The 19,040-nt window shown below is 34.1% G+C and overlaps 1 protein-coding gene across 4 annotated transcripts in view; it reads right to left on the bottom strand.

Annotated features, from left to right (window-relative positions):
• Positions 1-239: 239 nt before the first annotated feature.
• PAX3 (paired box 3) overlaps positions 240-19,040 on the bottom strand; it is a gene marked incomplete at both ends in the record, with an annotated part of 90,279 nt that continues 71,478 nt past the window's right edge. For 3 of the 4 annotated variants that reach the window (XM_081328735.1, XM_081328737.1, XM_081328736.1), the window contains 4 exons: positions 240-661; positions 2,338-2,584; positions 14,329-14,543; positions 15,719-15,884. In XM_081328735.1, the coding sequence (XP_081184861.1) occupies positions 627-661; positions 2,338-2,584; positions 14,329-14,543; positions 15,719-15,884 (663 nt within the window). Of the gene's footprint in view, positions 662-2,337; positions 2,585-14,280; positions 14,544-15,718; positions 15,885-19,040 lie in introns of those variants that run through there. The other variant, XM_081328738.1, reaches the window with a different exon arrangement.

Here is a 19,040-nt window from a genome sequence, read left to right as displayed (position 1 = left end):
TGCATGTTACAAAATATGTCATTTGCTGTTATGAAGAAAAGTTCTTTTGTATGTGACACTTAGCAACAACAGGATTACAAAAACAAGAAGATAACCAATAACTTATTTGTGGAAGTCTCCAAACATCTAGCCTAGCATCCTACAGACTTTAACATTTCCTTTCAAGGTCATTTTCCAGTGTGTTAAACAAGGTTCTTCAGCCCATGCTTTGCAAACTGGGCACTGTCAAAAGTCGGCACTGAAAGTTTCAAAAAAAATGTTCTAATTTTGCAGCATTCAGATCACAGTGTCCAAGTTAATCCATGGATCTTCATCAGTCTAAAAATGGAATGCTTACTTCACCCCAGCAATGTGAAAATGTCTATTATTCTTATTTGTTCTTAGCTAATGCCATAGTGAACTGAACTCTTATTTGTGATACTGCTTGTGGTCTTTATTTTCTGAGCTGCTTTACCCAACCTGTTCAAACACCATATTGAAAGCACGGATGAGAAAAGAAAGTCCCATTTATCACTAGTACGATCTCTGCATTCTGGGCCTCATTTTGTGTGAGAAGATTGCTCCATTCCAAATACTGGAATGAGACCAGGACCAAGACCAACTTTAATGTGAAATGGACCATTCACTTATGCAATATCTGGCTTCAGATAATGAAAGGCACCTGTAAAAAAAAGAAAGAAAGAAAGAAAGAAGAAGCATAATAAGCTTTTTTAAGTCATGCTATGACAACCCCACAGCAAGGGGCAGTGTCAACTACAGGTTGACATTGTCATATTTAATACTGATATATCAAAGGAAAGGGACTAATATGCTTATTCTTAGACAAGTTTGACAAAATTCTATGTATCTGGGATTATATACTATAATGATTCTTGAGCTGACCTCATTAAGAACATGTGTTTCTAATAGTGGAATGCCAGTGGTTATTTCATTTTGGACAACCCCTCTGTTTTACCTAATGGCAATCAGGTTTCATGTCTCAACAATTAATAACATCAAGATGTTGTTGACATCACTTTAGAAAATAATTATGCAGCAGAAATGTTGCTGAAATAATCTACCATCATTGCAGTAAATGTATCTAACTCTACAACAGGAAAAAATACATTTTATTTGTTTTATTCCAAGCAAATATTATATACCATTAATAAAGATAATGTGTATCAAATATATCTCTTTTACTTGTGTGTATGCATTTTATGGTTTGAGAAGCATCATGACCCCATCAAGTTTAACAGAATTTGATTTTTTAAAAGTACCTTGTTTCTCATATCTCTCAAAACTTACATTTCAGTACAATGGTGAAATTCTTGTTGCTATATACCACAGCCTTTATTACAAGATATGGCTACCCATCAGATTTTGTTGAGAAAGATATCACTTTCCTTCCTTTCTCCAAACCATTGCTGGATTACATTTTTAATCCCACAAACAGTATAGAAGGCTGGTTAGGAAACAGCAAGGTCACTGAAAATACAGTAGTTTGCTAATGCACACAACATCCCCCAAATCATCAAGAGATACATCAAGGCAGCCTTCCCAAACTAGGTTTCCTACAGAGATCCTGAATGGCAGCCTCCATCATCACAGCTAGCATAGTCAACATTACCTGGGAATATATTAGCTAGGACTGGTATTTGAATGTGGCCAGGCTAGGAAAGGATTGATTAAGGCATTGCATCCAATGTGGTGCAAGCCAATATAAGTACAATTTTACTGATTCTGATTAAAGGCTAAACTTTGAGTATCCATGGGGAAAGAAGGAAGGGGAAGCTAATCACACAAGCACTTTGAATAAATACTCGTTAAGATATCTTGACACAAGTATGTAATCACATAATTTACACAATTATATCACTGTGTTGTCATCGTTTTGGCATCATCAGGTTTCCTGCAGATGTTGCTGGATTGAACTATACTTATCTGATCATCACCATGTACAGTAGAAAAGACCAGCCTCTAAATATAGTCAGTCCAGAACTAATCTCCCACAGGTTTATGACTAAATATTTTTCATAAATTGGCCATAAATTGCTCCAACCTTTGGTCTAACTGCTTAAGGCAGTATGCACACTTCTCCTGCCTTCAGTTTTAGCTCAACAATACTGACTTAGTTGGGGCAGACAATCAAATTCTGCTACTCATTTACGTTGCCCAGCCAAAGATAGCTTTGAATTTGGTTTCTCACAGTCCAAACCAGCACCTTAATTGCTCTGCAGTTGATGACTGTTCATTGTTTGAATGAGACTCTTGATTGGTTTAAAAAAAAACCCAGAATCTATGATAAAGACATAGATTCCAGGAACACACATACATTGTTGATGACTTAATACTCACTTTGTCCATATTGTCCATACTGATAGCCTGGGACAGGATCCATACTGTAAGCAGTAGTGCTGTATGTTGGTGGGCAGTATGACTGAGATGTTGGCAGGCTATCTAAACTTTTCATATGATCAAGTCTTTGACTACAGCTTGCGGACACTGTGGTGGTTGGCTCTAAGCCCCCAGTTAATGGTGACAAGGCGTAGTCAGTTTGGGGTTGGTGAGGGACTCCTCCATGGTTAGTTAAGAGGCCCATTACCTACAATAAAAAAAGAAAGGGAGAGAAGGTGAGGTTAAGTAGTATAAAAACTATATTTGAAGCAATCCACAAATTACTTTATTATTTTTGTATCTATTACTTGATTTCTGCATAGACACATCACATAAACATCAGCAATAACATATAATTGGCATTTTATTCTAATATACAAACATTCTGTATTTGATCCCAGAAAATGTCTTCTTTGGTTTTCTGACGTGTGATCACAATGACATCTTTTATATGTAACCAAATGAAGTTTCCACCGTGATTATTTTTAAAGTACTAATATTCCATAATGTTAGTACTTTAAAATTGTATTATTCTATTCTTTATTGTTCTGTAAAAAAAGAAGTAGCATTTGTTTAACTGGTGGAATCTGGTTTTCCCATTAAAGAGTTTATGTTGTTTTCCAGTCACATGGTAGCAGATGCTCAAGCTGTGAAAACCAATGTGTGTCCTGATCAACATCAATATTCTGCATATTATAACACAGATACAAACCTTTCTGGTATTTTATATTTTCACACAGCAAAAAAGGAGCAAGCACAGCCATTCTGGCCCCACTTTTTTGTTTCCTATCCTTGCCTCTTACCTTGTGTTGCAGGCAAAGATGCTTGTCTGCTGCCAATGATATCCTTTAAAATGACACACAGGGCAAAAGAACAATAATACCAGCAAAGAAAAGAAAGCATCAAATCTAAGCTACAATTTTCTTTAAACTTGATTGAGAAATTATGGCTTTAAATTTACAAGGGAAACTAAAACCAGTTGCAAGATCAAAGATAGTCAAAAGAACTAGAAATGCCCTGTGGAGGTTCAAAGAGAGATGTGTTTGGTTTGGTTGTTTTAATCAACAACCCCCCAAACATTTAGGCAACAAAAGTCATTAGCTGTAGTGTATTTTTATTACTTTTGAACATTGAACTGAAAATCCTTTTCTTTAAATCTCTAATGTGCACTGCAAGGCCTGCATAATACATATTTTGCAAAACTACACAGTATATAGTATATATACATATAAACACATACACACATATGTATGTATGTGTGTGTGTGTGTGTGTGTGTGCGCGTATACAGAGAGTGTTATGTTATGTTATGTTATGTTATGTTATGTTATGTTATGTTATGTTATGTTATGTTATGTTATGTTATGTTATGTTATGTTATGTTATGTTATGACATTACATTACATTACATTACATTACATTACATTACATTATTATATGGACTGAGGGGTTTTAATGATTTTAAATTGAGATTTTAATTCTTGGGGCCATATTTAATTTTATTTTATTTTAACTTAATTGTATACTGTATTGTTTTTAAATTTTGCCCTGTAAACCTCCCTGAGTCCTTCGGGAATAGGGCGGTATTCAAATTGAATTAATAAATAATAAATAAATAAATAATCATATTATTGAACATGCACCACAGCACCTCTTAAATTTTTCAAAATCATGGGACACTTGTTTTATATTAATGAGGAAAACCTATGACTTTTTGGCTATCTTGTTTTGCAGAAAACATGTGTGAATTTGAAAAAATAATTGTGCACTCTAGCAAGTCTACAATACAATATAAAAACATCCATAAAATTATTGAACCTTTTTTTAACCTCTAAAAATGTGTTGTCTTTTTAACACAACCGTCTCTCACCAGAGAAAGCCCTGTAGAAGAGGAACATCTTCAACTGCCTTTTTAAAGAATAAAAGGTGGATGTCATCAACGGTAAATTTGATTTGTAATGTGTAGTTATGACTGAGGATACTATTTTCTGAGTTTCCATCACCATAGTGTCTCTAGGGGTATCTGTAGCAGCCTCTATAGATACCCAGATTCTGTAGGGTGGACAGATTTTATCTGGAAAAGAATCTTGAGGTAAGGCTAACATTATCATAGTTTCTCTGAAGCTACAGAAATATAGTTAGCAGATGTTATAGACAGTGATTCAGGCATTTTTTCTTAGATAGGAAGTTAGGACCACACTGAGTAGATAAACTTTTCAGTTGGATCCTTCACTGCAAATGAAAGTATCTAGAGGTCACTCAATGCTACAGCCTTACTAAATCCCTTTATAAACTAACTGGAATTTTGTGAATTGCCCCATACAAACGTTTGCCTTACATCATATAAATGCAAGCAGCTGGTATACAACTTCAAAGTCCAAAGATTCAAAAAAAAACAACCCTAATCTACAAATGCTGTTTACTCTCTTTTTTAAAAAGCAAAATAAAACAAACAATAGTAAAATTCCATCCTAAATGTTGCAAGCCTGTTAATATTCAATAGTTGTAGTAAATTAATTTGGAAAACAGCTGTTGAATTCATAAATTCCATTTACTACTTTCACTAATTAGATTTAGTTGAATTCCCCAGTTGATGCACTGGAAGAGAAAAGAACAGGATTTTAATATTTTTCCTCTGCAGGGCTTGGGGAGGGGGGTGTTGTATTAAAAATCCAGGAATCAAGATTTTTAAAAAATATTATACATTTTATGGGTATTTTTAATATACTATTGTTGACTTGCTACAGTTGCTCAAATAGGCAGAATGCAAATAATTGCAATTAAATAAATATGTCAACAGTTTCCCCTCAAATCTCATTCTGCAAGTTATTATAACTCTGCAATTTTAAGCTCAATGAATATACCACAATTTCTAGGAGGACAAATTTTGCTGACTAAAACTAATTTTATAAAAAGCTAATTTTATACTAAAATATCAAGCAGAAATTACATTTTCAATAGATAATTTTTGAATAAAGCTGTAGTTCTGCCTTTTATTGTGTGGCTTTTCAGTATGCCAGTATTTCTTTAGAGTAGCTTTGAGTTGTATTTTGGTCCATAATATCTGTGTGGTGTAGAGTAGAATTATGCTTCCCAAGACTTCATTCAATTTAGCAAGATATTATGATGGTCCTCTTTTCTGTTCTAAGCTTTGTAGTATTTGGAATTCATATTTCATTTGTAACAGGGATTACTCATCTCCAGATTCTTCACTATCGTTTTAAAATTTGCTTCCATCTTGTTTAAACTTAATAAAAATACAAGCAGATTAAATTAAATTAAGTTTTTAACCATCATTATCAAGTATAGGTGTTATGCAGTAGCTTTGAGGATGAAAAAAAGTGACATCGCTACTAAACTGGACCAAAATTGTTGTTTCAGAAATATCTTCAGAGGCTTTCAAACTTGTGCTGCAGTTGATTAGCATCTCAATAATTAGATTTTTGGGTCCATTCTCTTTGAAAGTCATAAGGAAAGTAGCCTAAAGGCAGAAACTCTGCCTTGTGATATGTGTCATGACCTTATAGCACTGGAACAAGGAGTAACTGAAAGGGCACTGTTGGCTTTCACCTAACTGCTTGAACTAATGGAGAACTTATTCTGAGACACATTTAAAAGTTTGTTTTCCCAAGGAGTCTACAAGGGATAAATAATACACACAATGCTTCCCCAATGAGGTATCTTCCAATTGCACCTGCAGCTTTCTTCTTTCCCATCCCAATCGGTGTAGCATACAAAAAGACATTTCCGGTTCCTGTATTTTCTAATGATATAAATTCAACTGTAACAGATTCTTTTTCTAAGGTTGTGCCTTTTCTGGAAAAAAAATATCATTGCAATTTAGATTATTGTTATTTTACAAATACGTGAAAGTGGCAAAAATAGGTCTCCTCAAGTTTGACTCCTAGCGAAAGCATCCATGCGGTTTTCCTGGCAGCAGTATAGAAGCTGCTTTTTGCCACTGCCTTGTTGGGGGATTAAGGTATCTATTTATTTGCTTCCTAGTCTGGTCAAAAGTCTTAGACTTCAGAGATAGTCACCCATCCAAGTACTAACTAGGAAAGAGTTCACTTTGCTTAGCTTCTATGGTTAGTCAAGGCCATCTAAGTGCTGCCACCTACTGAGATTTATAAAAAAATATGAATGGGGAAGAGGTGTATTTGCATTATTTACTTATTTGTTACATTTATTTGCTACTGTTTTTGCCATGGGGCTATTTGAGCTTGACATGATTCCCATGTGGTTGTTTTCCTTTTATAAAAATTGTATTGTTGAAAAGCAGACTTCTGCATTCATTATATTAAAGTGTTATTTTAGCAAATCTGATAGAAGAAAGACCATATTATTTTGAAGTTCTTTTAAGGCAACATTGTTTTATATATATTATATGCATCATACATTTTAATATTAGTCTTCTTTGAACTTCCAACTATAAAAGAAAAACAAAAACAAATATGAACTAAATCTATTCATGTGTTAACTGTTTGGAATATGGATTCATTCCTGTTAACTTCAGAAAGAAATGGGAAAAAAAACCTCAGAAGTTCAGTCTAACATGGAGTTTATTTGTTTCCCTGACAGACTTCATTCAGTTTTTGTTTACATATCTGTGTAAATTTCAGCTGAATCAAATGTATTATTAAATTGGATTCTACTCAAATTAGATGAAAAGTGAAAAACTGTGTCTCTTTAATCAAAGATCAAACTCTTTGATTTATGTAATTTTTATGTAACTGAAGCAAAAAAGTAAAATGAAATATTTTCAGTGCAGCAGCAATTTTTCTTCACAGATAATACCTATATATTTATTGTGCTTATTAATTACATCCACTGACACATAAATATCTAGCAAGGAGTTATAAAATATAAAACAATAGAGTAATAAATCAAAAGATATCACAAATAATGAAAATGAAATATAACATGAATACTGAAAATAAACATTAAACGTAAAGTTGTAATGGTACAGAAACGTGCAGATACATTCAAATAATGAAGACCCAAGTTACAGATTTTGGAATAAGTTTTTACAGTTTAGGTGCTGTTGATAAGAGGGACCACTCTAGAGAGGTGGACATGTATCTGAACTCTAATCAGTGCTGGGAATGGAATATCAGATGTCTTGTAATTAGTGCACAATTTCTGATTTCATAGAAGCAGTAGGCCTCAGCATATAAATTTAATAAATAAATATGCACTACTGGTGCACAACTATATTATGAGCTTATATACCGTACAGTACTATTTATTTAGTGATAGTTTCATTTAGTGACTGCTTGCAGTGATGAAAAAGCAATTTTACAACCACTCCTCACATTTACAATCTTTGCAGGTCTTTAAAGCAAAGCAAAGAAAGTAAAATAAGCCCAGTTTTGTTTTTACGTAGTGACAGTTTCACTAAATAATCAAGTTGCCAGTGCCAATTGCAGTCACTAAACGAGGATCACCTGTTATGTAAAAGCCTCTGAGATGGTGACAGCACTTGGCCGACCTTCAAAAACTGAATATGTTAGAGCCCAGGTAAGAATTAAATGGAAGACATCAGGGATCCTAGGCAGTAGGCCAGACTAAAATATTGAAAAGAAATCCCACAAGGAAGCATGGAAAATCAGTTCTGGATCATTGTCAGGAAAGTTTAATATCTTTTTTTCTCTCCCATATATTCATCTCGTCCAGGTGTCAAATTTGATTCAGGATCTAAACCACCCTTTTTACCCAGCTCTAGTTTCTCATAGGATATGGTGGGTGTATAATTTTAATTAGATTGAGCCTTTCAGTAATATTGATTTACAACAAAATTGCTATGTTATTTTCTACGTATATTTGCTGTAGCAGGGAACTAACTCTGCTATGAAAAACAGTCACATATATATCCTTTAAAAATACGTAATGGGTTCCACTTTCAGTATATAATATAGAATTCCCCAACATCTATCAAATTATTAAACAGGACATACAGTCAAATGATGTAAATTCTGTTATTTCAGTGAAATATGATGTCACTTAATAGGACTGGAATTACCGCAATGCTGACATACTATTAGCATTGTAAAATCCTCACATGTTTTAATTCATTTACGAATGCTTGCATGTAATATGCTCTGTAACTATGTCTACAATGTAAGTGATGGGAGGCAAGCATGTTCTGTATTTGGGGGCTATTTTTTTTTCTCGCTCTCTCCTTATCGTGATTGAAACTTTTAATGAATCAACACCAAGAAAATTATTGGTGCTGTTAAACTATTAAGCTGAAGTGACAGGATCATGAGTAAACTTTAGTGGAGTTAATGACACCCTCTTATCTGACCCTGACACATTTGCAGCATGTAATTTACAGAAGCTCTGTCCAGGGAATCTTGAAAAATGCTCCTAAGGATGTCAGGGCGTGGATCCATTTTAATGTAAAACAGATGTGGGTCACATACTCTCATTCATCACTGCACTGAACATTTCAAACTACTGCTTAGATGGATGGCAATACCTGCTGTGAACCCTTTTTCCCTAGGGAAACCCACTTCCCCATTTATCCTAAAGTAAAAAAACAAAACATACCCTTCTCCAGAAAAGAGATGAAATTCTGCAGATCATCTCACTGACTCACACGTGCCAATACATCCAGTTTTTAGAGTTGCAATCAACTATTATTTAAGTTAAAATATTTTAGGCAAACCACCATCTCTCAGATTCACTCTTTCATTGCATCTTATGTCTTACTCTTTTTATCCCCCTTATTTTACACTGCTAATTATATATTCTACCCCTCGTCCAGATTATTTTGGATTGGTATTCCATATACTTAAAGAACTAGATTGGCATTTATGAAAGGTGATAATGTAATAGTGATTTTGTGTATGCTGTGCAATTACTTTTTGATTTCCTTCTTTACTGTAAAGGTTAGATATGTGATTCACTTTAAACATCCAGGAAGCACTATATAATTCTCCTTGGCTTCATTAACATGTATTATTTAATCATAGATAGGTAGTCAACTTACAACAATTTATTTAGTGACTGTTTGAAGTTACAATGTCACTGAAGAAAGTGACTTATGACCATTTTGCACACTTACAACTGTTGCAGTATCCTTTTGGTCACATGATCAAAATTCAGATGCCTGGCAACTGACTCATACTTATGACAGCTGCAGAGTCCCAGCTAGTGTGATCTTCTGGCAAGCCAAATCAATGGGGGAAGCCAGATTCACTTAACAACTGCATTACTGTCTTAACCACTGCAAGGTATTCATTTAACAACTGTGGCAAGGAAAGTTGTAAAATGGAATAAATTCACTTAACAACTGTCTTGCTTAGCAACAGAAATTTTGAGCTCAATTGCAGTTGCAATTTGAGGACTACCTGTATTATTCAAGTGTACTAAACACACACAACAAATGAAGGACCAGCCACATGCCTTCTATGGAACCCAATGCAGATTCTTTTTCCATCTATTTCCTGAGTCCCTCTTTGGGGGAGATGAACAGTACAGAAGTGAGAAAATAAACAAAATGGGATTTTTAATAAGATTAAATTTAACAGCAAGTAACAAATATAAGGGCTGCTGTTTTCAAGTTGTTCAGTGTTTTTCTCAAAGTTTGTGCTTACTGTAGTTTGTTAACTCCTCGATGAATTACAGTAATAGAAAACTGACATACTATGATATATGAGAAATTGGCAAAGTCAGTAAATCTTTACATGAACTTCTTAGATTTAGATTAAAGTAACTTTGGCTACAAAGAATTATTTTATATCCAAAAGCTTCGGTTAAGTTCATGTATCAGGCTGTCAATATTCAACAATTTGATCTCAATCCAAAATATCGAATTTTAAAGAAAAATAATAATACCACTCTAAATGCCAGAGGTAAAGTCTATTTCACTTTCTTTAGCCAAACAAAGCATCATTTTTTGTTTCTTTTGTTCCCAACTTGAGAATATGGGAGGAGGGAATTCTGCACTGCTACAGATGTCATAGTGTATACTTTTTATACAAGTTTAAAACTGCAAAAGAATCCAGAATTCACTATACTTTACCTAATTTCTCAGTAGCTCCTGAAATAATGTTATAAATGGCAACATCTACGAATTGTCACTCCTCATTATTAAAAATGGCATTTTGATACTAAATGGACTTTTTCAGACATAAAAATAATTTTTAAAATATCTCTTATCACTTTTTTCTCATATATCAATGCATATATCTGATCTAATTATTTTGGTTTCTCAGATATAAATCCTTCCCAGTATGTCTTCTGAAAACAAACAAATACAATAGTAATAAACTAAAAAAATATTTGCTTAATGGTCTGAGGGCCACCTCTAGATCATAGAAGATTTTTTTAATACAAGGTATCCATTCATTCAGTTTAATGTGTTGTGGCCTACCTATGACTCTTTGCTTTTTAGACAGCAATAATACTTTTTAGCAAATAACTTGACATGTGTTCACTGATAAACTGCAACAGTATGTTACAATATCTTAAATGTTGAAATCCTAAGTAAAGCAATAAATAAATGAATAAATGGACAGTATTGTACACTGAATTGTAAATGTCATTTTAAAAAAAAATAAAAAAAGAAGTATTAAGCAAATAATCTGATATACCAAATGAGCAGTGTTATTACATTCACAGCAGTAGTAGCTTTATCTCTGTGCTTTAGGCTTCACAAATGTTTATCAAAAGAAACTGATTTGCAGAAAAAACAGCAATAGTCTGAAAGTTATTGTATGAACTTAGAAAATGTAATTTTAAAAGCTGACATTAAATATACAATTTATATACATACTGCACATGATGTCTGAAACTTGAGTCGTGGCAACTTGACCTGTTTTTCTTTTTGGTTTGAAATGTTTCCTGCTTACCCAAGTAACTTCTAAACAACAAATGACTCAACTTCCAGACAATTCTACCTGAATGACTGAAAATCTTCAGCAACATGCTATACATGGTACATTCAAATGTATAATTTATATAAATTACATATATTATATACCTCTGTCCTGTCCTGTTCTTGGGATCACAGAATGGAAGAATTTTTTTTTAAAAAAAATATGTAACTGATTTTGGCAACTGAATGCTTTCTATATGTCTTCAACCAGAGCACCTATCCTTACTGACTGCCTACAAGGGGTGATACTTCCATATGTTGAAAGCTCCAGGTGGCAAAGACCGCATGGAACCTTGACACAATTAACCTTTATTCCAACAAAGATCAACCATTTATGGCAGAAGAGCTCTTACCACCATCAGGTATTAATGACTAAAACAGATACCAGAAGAATAATCAGTCAAGCTGATGAGAAATACAGATTTGCTCTAAATCTGAAAGAAGTTGAGATGTACAGGTCTAGAACTAAGCCAAATTCTTGTTGTTTTTTTCAGCATAGATTAAGAGATACTTTATACTAATGTGGTACAGGACCAAAATCTGTTTTGCAATTTCTCAAAAGATGCCTCCTACCCCTCACCCTCAAAGTTTTCTATGCTTGAAAACTTCTTTGTAGTCTTTATTTAATAATATTTAATTATTAGACATGAGAGAGGGTGCTATTGCAGGCACAGTTTTTAATGTTGCATATCTTTTCATCACTCTGAAGATTCTCTGGCTCCAAATTTCTTCCCCTAAAACTAAGGGCAAAGAAATTGGACATATTATTTTTTTTAATGTTTTCAGGGAAAGAAGAACATTTTCAACAAGGTTCTCACCCTTTTAGTGATTAGTACCCTAATGCCCAGTAAATGAGTTGCCTCATGACATCTCTCCTTGGGATTAAACTGAGGAATGAGGAGGAGGCTGCACACATACACACATTGAGACAAACACAAAACCCACCCAACCCAAATACAAAAGTACTTTTTCCAACTTAATATTCTATGAAACCTAGTTTTACCTCAACTTTAAATAAGCTATACTATGATTTCAGCAATGTCTTATCTTCAGGTAGCACCTGAAATCAGACTGGAAATGGATTCAAAATGCTGACATTTCAGAATCTCTGAGAAAACAAATAACGGGCAATGATGGAGGTTTTAAGTTTCAAACTTTGATGTTCCAGAATCTCTATCTTACATTAGCAGCATAACATTAGTTTTTATGTACACTTGTGTGGGTGTTAAATTTAATACTCTATATCACTGCCAAAAGCAGATTTCCGCTGTTTTATACTGAATATAGTGCCTTCTCATACTAAATGTCCAACCAGTATCTGAAATAGCATCACAATCAATCTTTGCCAATATTCATAGCAATAAATTCTTAAATATTATGCCTTTTGTATGAACACTGTATTTCTTAAGCAAACAGCTCCAGACTGTTCCATTTTACTAACTCCCAGATCCCACTTTAGTCATCAAAAGGTGATTGGTTTATTTAATGGACTATCAGGAATATTAACTATAATTGATCCAAATATCACTGAACTTTTCCATTGCTCTTTCACAATAATTTTGTTTCCATTAGAAGAGAAAACATTAATACATTAATTATCAACAATGTGTTGATTCTAATGCCAGAAATTATGGGATCACTGCAGCACCATATAATGTCAAGTCTTTGTTAAAAACTACACTTAGAAATTGAGAATCTTGAAAACCCTGTTACTGAAAAATATATCAACTTGTTTTCAAATGGCAGCCTATCTTTCTTTTTCTAAGGTCTAAAGCCATACAGTTTTGTATTCCACTATGTGCTATAGGAATCGCTGAAACTTAATTACATTTACTGTTACAAAAAATAGTTTATGAACTTTTGCCTTCAGGCAAAAATGTTTATTTCATTGCCTTTGCTATTCATCCTTTTCAACTCTATTGCCTTTGAACTCTTCAGCTGCACAGAGTTATCACCATGGTACAGAAACCAGGAAGTGTGCTCTGGAGATGCAGACCTCAAGTTGCAGAAAATGAAAAAAGCAAAAGATATAGGAGTCGTTATTTTGGCCACCCTTTGTGCTATTAAAATCTCATTTTCTGCCTATTAGAATGCCCTCTTACTGCTTACGCAGTGGTGATAGTCAGTGATTAGTGTGTAATTCAGTATAATTGTCTTTTCACTTTTCATTTGTGTCATTCCAAGCTTCCTTCTGTTTTTTTAACCCCACAGAGAAAGAGCAGAAAGAAAATAAAGCTGTTAAAATTCTCACATCCCTGAAGAGATTTCCTGATTGTAATTATAGATTGCTTCCTCCCCCCAATTCTGTGACATTGCTCAAAATTCAGTGGATACTTCTCCAAAACACCTGTGCTAAATCCACACTAATAGAATAAACTGCAGAATATTTTACCAGAAACTAATAATGTCAAGCTGAAAACTTGTGCCAGAAGAAGGAAGTTTAACCAACCTTTTCTGCCACTCAATTATCAAGGCAATTTATTAACATGATCATCCAGGAAAATCTCATGCAAATTAGGAAAACAATTATGTCCTTCAAGTCATTATAAGCTTCCTGAGAGCAGTAATGCTCTTAATTTATGTATTCATAATTTGATTATAGCTCAGCTTAATGTGGATTGCTCATCAGCTGAGGTAATGAGCAACCTACTCCTAAGGTTAAATTTAAACAGTACATATCTTTTTCATTATTTTCATGACAAAGAATCAAGACCGAAAATCAATGACTCTGTAGATTTTTTTTTTTAAAAGGAAAGGCAGGGAAAGGAAAAAAATCAACTTTAAAAATATATATTATGGAAACATCAAACATGCTTGACAGCCGAATACAAGCAAAAAGGCTTTGGGATTGCTTTATGAAACATTGCCTTAAACTAAATATAAGCTATGACTTTTGATTCTGTCAGTAGAAAAGGGAGGAGGAAGGAAACTAGCAAACTGAAATCATGTGGCTTATATAAAGAATACTTTATGGTTTAAATTTGGCAAATCATTGTATGATGGCCTTGGGGAACAGACAATTTAGTTTGGGTATACAGCAAATCCTGTGTCTGAAAAAGCAGGACTGACCTGAGGTGAAAGGCCATTGCCAATGGCAGGGTTCATAGGATTTGAGGGCCCGGAAGGAGGCACAAAGCTGTCTGTATAGCTGGAAAAGCCATGCCTTGTGCTTGGTAGGCAGTAGGCAGAGCTGCTGTCTGGATTTGAAGGGAGGCTGCTTTGGTGTACCGTGCTTGGTGGAAGAGGCTGAGGTCGGTGAACTGTACTGCTTGGGTCTGACACAGCTGCAATGAAAAGGGACACAGGTATGAATTTCCTCATTTTCCCATTCAAAAGCCAAACCTAGATCATAGAAAAGATCACTAGACCAGTTCCCAATATTCAAAACCATTCAGTGTTGAGTACACATCATGTGTAAAGCCATTATACAACCTATTCTGTTTGGTTTAGCTTGCTCAAACTAAGCCAAGCTTATTCTCAGGATCACTTGGACTAATGGAAGAGCAGGTTTTGGAGATTGGAGTCATACTTTTGTTTCTCACATGTCCTCCTTCCCCTTTGTGCTTCACTTCCTTATACATGTCTTGAGTCAGGAAAACCTTAGTTTTTAAAAATAGATAAGTGATGCAAGGGAAAGAGAAATAGGAAGAAGGATACAGGGAAGGGAGTCCAAAACATGGGACAAATGACAAAAGCATTAGGAGTGTACACTGAAATTTTGAAAGAAACTTATTGAACTATTGAGATAATTAATATATTATAAAGAAATATAAATCATCAAACTTTGGAAAGGATGTCATTAATTTAGGAAACTCTCAGATTGATCACTTTCATATGATTCCAAGTAACTCTAGGACTGCATCAGTAAACTATTAACTGTAAGTACTCATGTTTAATGAAACTACTAGGAGATTCTAACAATGGATTCAAAACTCTTGAGTTTTCTCAGCTATAATTCAGAATTCCTTGTTTAAACAACAGAATCCATGACAACAACTGATTTTAAGTTTTCTATAATAAAGCACATGGTTGTTTAATAAGGTTTCAGGACTCTTCAAATTCCGATCTGGCTTTTGTCTGCTCAAGTACTATATCCAACTTTTGTCAGAATTTATTCTTGGAGCCAGCATCAAACATAGCATTTACCATTATAAAACAGTTACCTTCAGAGATGGACCAGAATGGGTGATGAACCTGATCAAGCTACAATTCATAACTCTCCAAACATATGGAAATATAATAGTTTTCATCCCTAGCCACACATCTAGAAGTTCTCCAATTGGAAAGGATAAACATCTGAAACTGATTTCCAGATTTCACCTTCCAGGTTAACACTGATCCACTGAAACCAGTGTAAACATTTATGGACATGTAATTATAATGTTTTTTCAGAGATTCAGAACCACAGAGGACTAAGTAATATGTCAAAGTATAGTTCAAAATAATTTTTCAAGTCTACCTTGTGGAATAGAAGTAGGCTGATAGGAAGATTCTGACAACTGATAAGTTGGCAGAGTTGGCATGGCAGAGGGTGGGAAGCCTCCTGGAATCAAGTGATTGAAAGCCATCAATTGATTGGCTCCAGCTTGCTTCCTCCATCTGGCTCGACGATTACTGAACCAAACCTAGAAATAGTTGAAAATAGCTTAAATCATTTTGAAATACATTCAGCATTTGTCAGACTGTCTTGATATATGACTTACTTGCATTGGATTAGATTAACTAAAAGACTTAGGAAAGTTTTAACTAATTCAGGATTAAGGGTCACTGTACATACAGAAGCTAAATGAATAGAGTATGCCCAATTATACTAATTATTAAAATATATCAGCTTTTCCTCAAAAGCTAGTTAGTATCCATAAAACCTTATTTGTCTTATTTGCCTTGGTTTCAAAGTTGCTTTTTCAAAAGGCAACTGAACTTTTTCCAACAGGAAGAGGAGGAGGAAGAGGAGGACAAGGAGAAGGAGAAAGAGAAGATTTCCTTCTCATCCAAGAAGCTTCATCGGTTCTGGTCGTTCATTCTGTTCATCCGTTCTTTTTCCTCAAGAAAAAAACAATCCAGTTGCCTTTTGAAAAACCACCTTTGAGAAAGCTATGACCTGGATGACTGAAATCTCCACAGATATTTGGTTTCAAGATGCCATTTATCCCATATCTAAGCTGCATCTATTCTAGATATTTATCCTAATATTTTATAACGATAGCCTTATCCTGAAGTGGACCTGTTTAAGTTAGTTGTGGTGTGTGAAAAAGCCTAATTTGTGATTGTATTCAATGTTAAAAACACTCCATTGAAGTTCTTTTCATGCTTATTCTTTGCACTGTGAAGATTCTTCTATTTAACTGGACATTTTATTCTAGTTGTAATTATTTTAATTTACCTGTCAACAGTTGTAATTATTATTTTAATTTCCTGTCAATAGTATTCAATTATTCTATTTATTTTACTATTTTCATTATCCTAATAACAGTAATTATTTTTAATTAATTGCCACTTTTTATTACATTTTCTCATTAAGAAAACTTGCCTTTTCTTAAAATAAAAAGACATATTTCCTTAGTGTGTTTACATTGACCAATTTTAGTGATTTCGGGTAATGCTTCACTTTTTCCCTATTAATATTTATCCCCAATTGTGCTATTGCAGTAGATAACAAAATATCCAGGTTATGAGTTAAGACCATGATTTGTCACATTTGCAGTACTGCCTCAAGATATTTCTACCATTGATATAAAATGCAAGACTGTGCATCACTATTATTCCATTTACTAATAAGAAATTGAATCTTACCAATTCAAGATAGCACCCTTTACTGACATACCATTTGCCACTCTCTTGTCACTACCTTTTTTCTCAAGAACCAATCATTTCATGATTGGGGTGATGTGCTTATTCTCCACAACAAAGAAAGTGCTGCTGTGTTTCCTTCCAAGTATATGAAAATGAGCCATCAGTGAACATAGGGGCTGAAACACATTTCTTTCTATTCATTCCTCCACCCCATCTTTCAGCCTACAAAGGCATACCCTCCAGTTCATAATTGTTCTGAAAAGTTACTTGGACCAATATGAAGATGGGAGATCCATTGCTAATGAAAATAAGCATAACTACAGCACAACAACATTGGAAAGAGACAAGACTTCCTCTGAAACACATCCTTGTCCATATCTAGATCACAATTCCTTATATATTTCAGTACTTTAGAAATATTCATTCTCCTATAATTTTCTAAAAAGACATTGTCAATCAAAAGCATGATAACTGGGATGATCTGAGAATAAGAACATCATAGTTGGAGGGCACCAGGCTGGGGAAGACACACACACACACACACACACACACCAGGGGGGGGGAGAGACATGGGGTTGTCTCTGCAACATAATGACAAAGGAGATGATGGGACACTTGCCATATTGTGTGTATTGGTGTGTGTTTATGTCTGTGTATATTTTTGTGCTACCTTTGTGATACTATTGCAGTGGCAAACTTCCTAATTTTGTTTTTCCTGTTATCCAAAATTCCATCGTTTTTTCCTTGTCTTTTTTGTTCATTTCCTTCCAGCCTTTAATTTCCATTACTTCCAATCTTTAGCTCCCCCTCCTTGTCATTTCTTTCATGGCCACTGAAGCAGCCTAAAATTAAATAAATACTTCAAATATACAGTATTACAGCAAAGAGGGAGGCACATTTTCTGGCTTAAATTAGATGTGTCTCTATCAATGCACTAGTCTTTTGATTTGGTACGTATTTGGCATTCATCCTTGTAAAGCTCAGGCTCTGTTTAGAGGAAACTATCCTCTATTGTCTTGATAAATTCTCTTTTCAAACATTTTGCCTATTTGAATGAGAGATCTTGTTCCCTTAAAAGCACATTGGTAATTCTCTGTTTAGGATAAGGCAGTTGAAATGTCACGGCCAATTTCACAAAGTTAAGCCTGGGGGAAGAACCACAGCTTTGAAAAGATACCCAGCCAGCATCAAGGGAATAAGATCTTGCCTTGTCCAGTTATAAACTACTTCAGAGAAAAATGATAACAAAGGAAAAATGTAAATATTGGGAAATTGAGTTGGAAATCAACTGCAAGGTCATCTAGTCTGTTTCATTCCAAAGCTGAATATATTGGACTGATACATCCAAAACCATTGAAATGCCTGTACTATTTTTCACAGGGAATTTTACTACAGCCCATTGCAATTCATTGTTAAGAAAAACATTTATTTGATCCTGCTGGTTGTGGAATTCTGGGAGTTGAAGTCCACACCTCTTAAAGTTGCTGAGGTTGAGAAACACTGCCCTAAACTATAAAAGACATTGCTTAATTGTGTTCATGAGTCTTTATTATGTGAAATATAGTTAAGATCGGAAGCTTAAATTTCCATTGTGTGACTTGAACTTAAACATCCAAAAAGCAAAGCACCAAAATTGATTAAAGATAACATAGTTTTGATATGAGAAAATTTGCATAGAAAAATACAGAATGCTTTCTAACACAGTGATGAGTTGTAACAAATATTAAATGGTCATCACTAAATGTTAATCCTGGAAATGTTATGCCAAACCCAAAAACATTTTGCACCATAAACTCTCAAAATACTTCCCTGTAAATTTTAGTGTCAAATATTTTCCAGATCTGATATCCAAGAATATTATTTAACATTGAATATTGTTTAATAAAAGTAGTCATTTTTGTTATAATGTTACACTGTAGTTAACAGTTACAGTGATACTGAAAAACATCACTTATGATCAGTCCTTACATTTAGAATATTGCAGCTCT

Source organism: Vipera berus (genome assembly GCF_964194415.1).
Source record: "Vipera berus genome assembly, chromosome: 5".
Lineage (NCBI taxonomy): Eukaryota > Metazoa > Chordata > Lepidosauria > Squamata > Viperidae > Vipera > Vipera berus.
The sequence above is the reverse complement of the archived record's forward strand: the minus strand, read 5'-3'. Positions and strand labels throughout refer to the sequence as shown.